At 55.6% G+C, this 7,539-nt stretch overlaps 1 protein-coding gene across 1 annotated transcript; it reads left to right on the forward strand.

Annotated features, from left to right (window-relative positions):
- Positions 1-861: 861 nt before the first annotated feature.
- On the forward strand, positions 862-7,269 carry LOC134523558 (tektin-3-like; the record flags this gene model as incomplete). The annotated part of the gene is made up of 7 exons (XM_063352574.1): positions 862-1,440; positions 1,835-1,918; positions 2,571-2,641; positions 2,912-3,055; positions 3,881-4,103; positions 5,321-5,475; positions 7,068-7,269. Coding segments are annotated over exons 1-7 (1,458 nt in total), but the record flags the coding sequence as incomplete, so codon positions are not given.
- Between the last annotated feature and the right edge of the window lie 270 nt (positions 7,270-7,539).

The following is a 7,539-nucleotide window of genomic DNA, read 5'->3' on the forward strand; positions in this document are numbered from 1 at the left end:
CATCGATTGACAGCCTCAAGCTGGAGAGGACAATATGCAATTCTTGGTAGCAAAATCTTCATGTGTGGCCATTCCTCCTAGGGCTACTGCAAGGCTGGTGTTTCCCAAGCGCTCTGAAAAGACTGTGGGCCATCTCCTTCCCACGCACACTGATCTTACACCAGGTGAGCCATCGACACCTTTCCTCCTTTGCAAGGCAAGAGGCGGCCCCTCTTTTGAGGCTGAAATAGGGGTGTGGGGGGGTCAAATTTGGATATAGTCCTGCAAAGCTCAGCTCACCTGCAGGCTCCTCACTCCAGCATTTAAGGCAAGGGAAGATAGAGGGGGTGAGGATGGAGTCCCTCACCCACCCACAAACGGCGCTGGGCTGGTAGCAGATGTGTGTCCAAAAGGGACGCAGCTCTCGGGGCTGGGAATGGAACTTTTACAGAGAAAATGACCTCTGGAGTATCAGAAGATCAGCAGCTACGCCAGCCAAAAGAAACAAAGGAAGAGCAGAGAAGGAGCAACTCCAGTTTGACTGGATTGACAGATTTAAGGAAAAGGAAGGCACGGTATCTGTCATTCTCCTTACGGCCGTGATTTGTTTTTCTCCGCATTCCAAGACCTGATGCTAGATAGTAACAACAAAGTCAAACGCTTTTATATACAAATGTTTGGGATGCTGTCAGGAGGGATTTGTTTTCAAGGGGTTTAGGCCTGTTCAGGCGCTGTGAGGGTGCTCTGTGCGTCGCTGTTTGTGTTTGAAGTTGCGGGTGTTGCTGTAAGAAGTAAGGCAAGTGCAGGAAGTTGCTGAGGTTGTCCTCTCTCTCCTCCTCTGTGCAGGACACGGACGGGACACACGAATAGCAGCGGTCGAGCATGGAGTCTGTCGGCTCTCCCTTACCAGCAAAGTTCGCCCATCCCAGAGCCATACCCACCAGGTTTCTCCCTGCCATCCACACCACGGCGTCAAGCTATAAGAACCGATTTCCTTACCGCCCCTTGCCTCAGAGCTACAGCCTCCCCTGGATGCCCAGCACCTACTACAAAACGGCTGCCAGCAAACCAACTTTGGCTGCCTTTTCCAAGAGTTCCCAGGGGATAACTGCTGGCGAGAAGCTTCCATCTGTTTCCACCAGAACCACCGTCTTCACCCGCTACACACCTGAAGACTGGTACAAGTCCAACGTGACCAATTACAGGGAGTCGGAGACCTCCCAGAAGAACGCGGAGCGCCTGAGAGCCGATACCTCCCGCATCATTGACCACAAATACCAGCAGACCAAGAAAACGCAAGTAGAAAGCACCAAAAACCTGGGAGTGCGCGCCAATGACATCGCGTTTTGGAAATCGGAGCTCTGCCACGAGCTAGATGAGGTGATCGGGGAGACCAACGCGCTCACAGAGGTGAAGACCAGGCTGGAGAGAGCCTTGGCCGAGGCGGATGCCCCTCTCCGGGTAAGCACCCGTCCCGGCGCGCTGCAAGCTGTAGCCTACTGCTGAAACATCTGCAGCCCTTCAAACGTCTCATTAAGTTTCCCTGCAGCTCCAGAACGTCTAGCCCGTGTCTTACCACGAGGCTCTGGCGAGGTGGGCGTCAAGGCTGACACAGGTCCCCCGTTTCAGCTGTGGCTGCACCAGGGACACGTCTGCTCCCTCATGATGGTTTAATGCTGATGTTGCAGCTCGCCTGCTCCTTGTCAGCTAAACCAGCTGCCCTGGGCCACTTTTTTCCCCCTCTTGTCATCTCCGTGCCCACCTAGAATTTCTTTTCTCACATTTCTGGAGATGGGGACGGTCCCCATAGAGAGCCCTCCCCCTGCAGCCAGCGGTGATGGCGTGTCCCCAACAGGTCGCTCAGGAGTGCTTACTTCACCGGGAGAAGAGGATGGGCATCGACCTGGTCCACGACAACGTGGAGGAACAGCTCTTAACAGTAAGTTGGGCAACTCAGATCATGCGTTGAAGCTATTTTTACCGGATTTCAAAGTTATGGGATTTGGAGCACTGATCACCTGCCTCCAGCAGCCGGAGCTTCACAAAGGCAATGGGTTTGTGCTGAAGTCAAGTGAGCTGAGAGCAACACACTTCCTCCGGTGGAGCTGAATGTGTCTCAGAAATTCAGCCTGGGCATTTACACCGAAGTCAAGTCCATCTCCTCTTGTCCCGTACGGATGGGATTCCTCCTGGGGAGGAAAACATTTTGGGAGCAAAAAGGGCAGGTGCTGATCTGGGGATGGAGGTGTGTAGTGGTCCAGGGAACCGCTCTGCCTGTCCACACCAGGATGTGTCCCTGTCCGTGCAGTGGGACTAACCACCGCTTGACACTGAGGTCAAGGTGAAAAAATCCTTATTGACCCACCCTGAAAGGGAACGCAAAGGCCGTGGCTGCAGCCACAGCACCCTTCTGTCCCCTCCAGGGCGCTGGGCGCAGGCTCAGCTGCGAGTTTTCCTGCCTGTTTGCTTTGGGCAGGAAGACAAGCAGGCAAGTTCTTGCTGTGTGCAGGGTTGGAGAGGTCCAAGGGGAGGAGTGTGACCAGGACGAGTGAGTATGGACGCTGATGGGGTCCTCTTTTGCCTTTGCCCAGGAAGTCGATGTCATCGGGTCATGCCGGGAGAAGATGCAGCAGGTCCTGGACAAGGCCAAAGCCCAGATCACGTAAGGAGGAGCTCCTTCTCTCATGTCATAGGGCTGATGTGCATTTGTGGTCACAGCAGAACCCCAGCAGATGTGAACCCCCAGAAGAAGCCTGTCTCTCCCCACACCCCGCAGGCGTAAAGCCCATGGAGGCTCCATGGCATGCGGGCGGTGATGCTCGTGGGAGGACAGAGCTGCGTGGCAGGGCGGGAGCTGCTGTGGGGAGTGGAACGGGGAGGAAGCCATTCCACCCGTACGTCCCCACCGATGGCTGCTGTTTGCATGTTGAAGGTCCAACCGGGCGTCCCAGCACAACCTGGAGAAGGATCTGGCCAACAAGCAGGTGGCCCACCGGATCGACGACAGGTGCCACCACCTGATGAACACCTCCCACGGCATCAGTTACTACCGAGGGGTGGAGCAGGTCGATGCCACGTGAGTGCATGCTGTCGGTCCCCAGCAGCAAGCTGTCCCCGGGATACGCGGTGCCTCTCCCTGGCAGGGAGCTGCTTGTCCCCAACCCAGATCCATCCCGCCTGGAGACACCTCCCTCAGAGCGGTCATTTCTCTCCGCTCCCCGGAAAGGGAGCACAACCCTCTGCTGACAGTTGGATGCCAAACATCCAGAGGGTGAAAGCCAGTCCCACCTCATTAAACATTCTACCAGGGGTTGAGAGATCAGCCTGCCAATTAATTCAGCGGAGCTTTATGCATATTTTCAAAGATGTGTCTTAGTTGTTGCTAGGCAATGTTTATACTTTTCAAGGACTCTTTTCAGCTTCCCATAGAAGTGAGGAGGAGGATAGGCAGAACAAGGGAAAGGCCAACGGAATATTCCGTACCATAGATGCCATGCTCAGGATATAAATGGGGGTTGGTGCGGGGTGGGAATATGCGGTCGGGGCTCGGGAAGGTGCCAGTTCACTGGGTGGTGAGAGTGACTTCTCTCATTATTATTATTATTATTACTATTATTATTATTGTTCGTTTCTGTTATTGTTCTATTAAACTGTCCTTATCTCCACCCACGAGTTTTTCCCTTTCCCTTTCCCCTCCTTTTCTCCCTCTTCTCCCTTCTGGGGGGAAGGGGGAGAACTGCACCAGCGCATGCGTGGTCCTGGCTGCTGGCTGGGGTTAAACTATGACATACAGTCCAATTAAAAGTGTAGATTTAAGCTATAGTGAATCCACGCTGCTCCCTGGCAGGGTCCATGCCTGCCCACATCCAGCTTACCGGGGGCCTCTCCTTTTCCCCGCCAGGATCTCGGTGCCGCAGTCCTGGGCCAAGTTCACCAACGACAACATCCTCCGCTCCCAGAGCGAGCGGGCAGCCTCCGCCAAGCTGCGGGACGACATCGAGAACCTGCTGGCGGTGACGGACAGCCAGATGTGGCGGCAGTTCAACGCCGTGAACGTCGCCTTCACCAACCGCATCGCCGAGACGGCCGATGCCAAGAGAAAGATTCAGACCCACCTGGCCAAGGTAGCCTGAACCCCTCCCTTTTGGTGTGACACTGTCACTTCCCGGTGACACCTCCAAAGCGCGACCCTCCACGCAGATCTGGCCCCAGCAGAGGAACGGTCACCACAAGAACCTGGTTATAGCATCATTTAGAATCATAGAGCCATAGGATGTGTTGGGTGTGAAGGGACCTCTCAAGGCCATCTAGTCCAACCCCCTGCAGTCAGCAGGGACATCTTCAACTGGATCAGGTTGCTCAGAGCCTCGTGCAGCCTGGCCTTGAATGTCTCCAGGGGTGGGGCCTCCCCCACCTCTCTGGGCAACCTGGGCCAGTGTCTCACCACCATCAGTGCAAAGAACTTCTGCCTAATGTCTCATCTAAACCCGCCCTGCTCTAGTTGAAACCATTGCCCCTCGTCCTCTCGCTACATGCCCTTGCAAACAGCCCCTGCCCAGCTTTCTTGGGGACTTTCTTCTTGGAGCAGGATGAGTTGGCAGTGTAATTTCATCCCAAGGGATACTGCCCGTTGCTCATCCCAGCTGACAGCCTGCTAGCACAGGGATTTCCAGCAGAAAATGCCAGCGCTACTTGCATCAGCGCTAGTTACTTCAGAGGCGCTGGCTGCCCTGCAGAAGGGCTTTACTGGGACTCTGCTGGGGTGTCTGCTGTGGGGTTTGCAGCTTTGCTGCTCCTCCAAGGACGTGTTTTCGGTCTCAGCACTCTGTGGTTGCTGCACAGGTATCGGTGTGTTTGCTCCGCCAAGCAGATGAAGTGGAGATCAGCCATGGGCAGCAGGCTCGCACCACTGGCTCTCATGGAAAGCTGCCTGAAAAGTGCTCGGCACAGATTAACCGAGCAGAAACTGGGCTTGCAGCATCGCGGGCTGGTGCCACATCCTTCAGCGAGCATCCACCAAAAACCTGCCCTCTGTTAGTTGCTAGTGATGGACGATCAGTTCCTGCAAGCAGTAATTTTGGGGAGCGGGTAATTCAGTAGATCCATCACTGCTCCAAAACCTCCTCTGATGTGACAGCAAGAGCAAAGAGAGGCTTTTCCCCGCAGAGAAATGGCTGCTGGATCTGTGCCTCCATCTATGGCAGAGCGAGAGCAGTCTGAGCCCGGGGTCTGCTGATTGAACTTGGTTTTTTTCTGCAGATGGATGGCAGAACAGGGAAATCACGTTGCCGCTGGAGAATATATTTTTTAAATTTATGCATGTGTTTCTTTCTTACTCCAGACAGTGCAGGAAATATTCCAGACGGAGAGGAATATAGAAGCCATCCAAAAGGCCATTAGGGACCAGGGGCCTCCATTAAAGGTGGCTCAGACCCGGCTGGACCAGCGCACTCGGAGGCCAAACATGGAGCTGTGCCGGGACACTGCCCAGCTGCGGTAAGGCAGGAGCGCGGGGCTGGCGGGGACCTCGAGGGCTCACGGGTGGTAGCACTCGGGAGCATCGCTGGATGACAAAATTAATCATGGGGGGTTGCTTTTTTTTCCTAAAGAGTCCTTCCAGAAGTGCACCGACATAATCAAAAGCAATGAGCGGGTATCCCAGCCTTTGGGTGCTGGGAGAGCTCTGCGCCCACAACGGAGGCTGTACCCCATGGCCGGGGGCGGCCTGATGCCACCCCATGAGGGGCTGGATTTTTCCTACTTGCGTCAACCCCGTCTTCTCTCCTGCCTGCTTCCCGGCGGCTGGATGGGCTCAGGTTTGAAGGACAAGCCCTTTACTCTCCAACAGGCTCATGCTGAGAGCTCTTAGGTCCTTCCTTTGGGGTAACCGCAAGGGTGCAGCTGCTGTGCAAGGTGCTGTGTCCAGTGCTGGGCTCCCCGGTTCCAGAAGGACAGGGAACTGCTGGAGAGGGGACAGCAAAGGGCTACCAAGAGGATGAGGGGACTGGAACACCTCTCTTGTGAAGAAAGGCTGAGGGATTTGGGTCTCTTCAGGCTGGAAGAAAGACGCCTGAGGGGGCACCTTCTCAACGCTTATCAATAGTGAAAGGGGGGGTGTCAGGAGGATGGGGCCAGGCTCTTTTCAGTGGTGCCCGGGGACAGGACAAGGGGTAACGGGCACAAACTTGAGCATAGGGAGTTCCACCTAAACAGGAGGAGGAACTTCTTTACTGTGAGGGTGGCAGAGCCCTGGCCCAGGCTGCCCCGAGAGGTGGTGGAGTCTCCGTCTCTGGAGACATCCCAAACCCGCCTGGAGGCGTTCCTGTGCCACCTGCTGTGGGTGACCCTGCTCTGGCAGGGGGTTGGACTGGGTGATCTCCAGAGGTCCCTGCCAAGCCCCGCCAGCCTGGGATTCTGTGCACCACACGGAGAAGCAGTGAGGGCTGTGCTCACCTCCCCTGGGGACACTGGAAATCCTGTCAAGGACAGAGGGAGCTCTTTGGCATTGCACCCCGAGGGGCTGGGGAGGATCAGGCACCCTGAACTTCACACCTCCTCCTGGCAGCCCGCTGGGTGAGGCTCCCTGGGAAGCCTTTTCAAAGCAATTTAAACCCAGCCCCAGAGCCGGTTTAGCATCTCTCACGCCATCCTTTGTTCCATCCTCCACTTGTTTCACCTTCGCTTTTAGCCTCTCCCAGCTGTCCTCTTTCGCTGCGTGTGCACCCGTGGGTGTGGGGAGGACCCTTGCCCGGGGAAATCCAGGAGGGGGAGCCAAGAAACCCACAAAACCAAACAGGAACGGGAAACCACAGCTGCTCGTCCCTCTGCTTGGTGGCACCACCTGCTCTGGCAGACGCGGCTGCGCGTTGCCGAAGCCTTTGAGCAGACGTTCACCGTGCCCCCCCGCCGAGACCCCGAGGAGCTCTGCCCTCAGCTTCCCCATGGATCTGCCACAAACAGAGGGGGTCTGAGCGAGTCTGAGCGCGCTGAAGGGGGAAAACCCATGCCCCAGGGGCCCATCAGCAGCGCCATGCTAGAAACCACCCGCGTGACGGGACTTCTAATGAGGGCTCCTTGCTGTTTTCCAGCCTTGTCAACGAGGTCCGTGACATCCATGGGACGGTGCAGACTCTTCAGCAGCAGCTGAGAGACAGCCAGGACACCTTGCAAATGCTGGTTCGCGCCAAGGCCGTCCTGCAGCAGGACCTGGCCGTCAAAGCCAACTCCCTATTCATTGACCAGGAGAAGTGCATGGCGATGCGCAAGACCTTTCCCAGCACCGCGCGGCTGCTGGGTCCCATCTAGGCTGGGCTCAGCCCACCCCACGGCATCCATTGCCAGAGTTATCAGTTTTCTCTATATGCTTTGAAAATTACAAGATTAAACTTCCACTTCCTGATGGAAGCCTGGGTAGAAATTAAATTATCGCTTTGCATGTCACATGGTCTAGCAGGAGTATTTTTTTTTCCCTTTGGTTTTTCTCTTTCCACTGCTCTTTCACGGTGTGCCAGAAAGTAACTGAAAATATCCTGGATGCAACTAAGAGTAAATCCACCCATG

The sequence above is a fragment of the Chroicocephalus ridibundus genome, chromosome 14, assembly GCF_963924245.1.
Source record: "Chroicocephalus ridibundus chromosome 14, bChrRid1.1, whole genome shotgun sequence".
NCBI classification, from domain to species: Eukaryota; Metazoa; Chordata; class Aves; order Charadriiformes; family Laridae; genus Chroicocephalus; species Chroicocephalus ridibundus.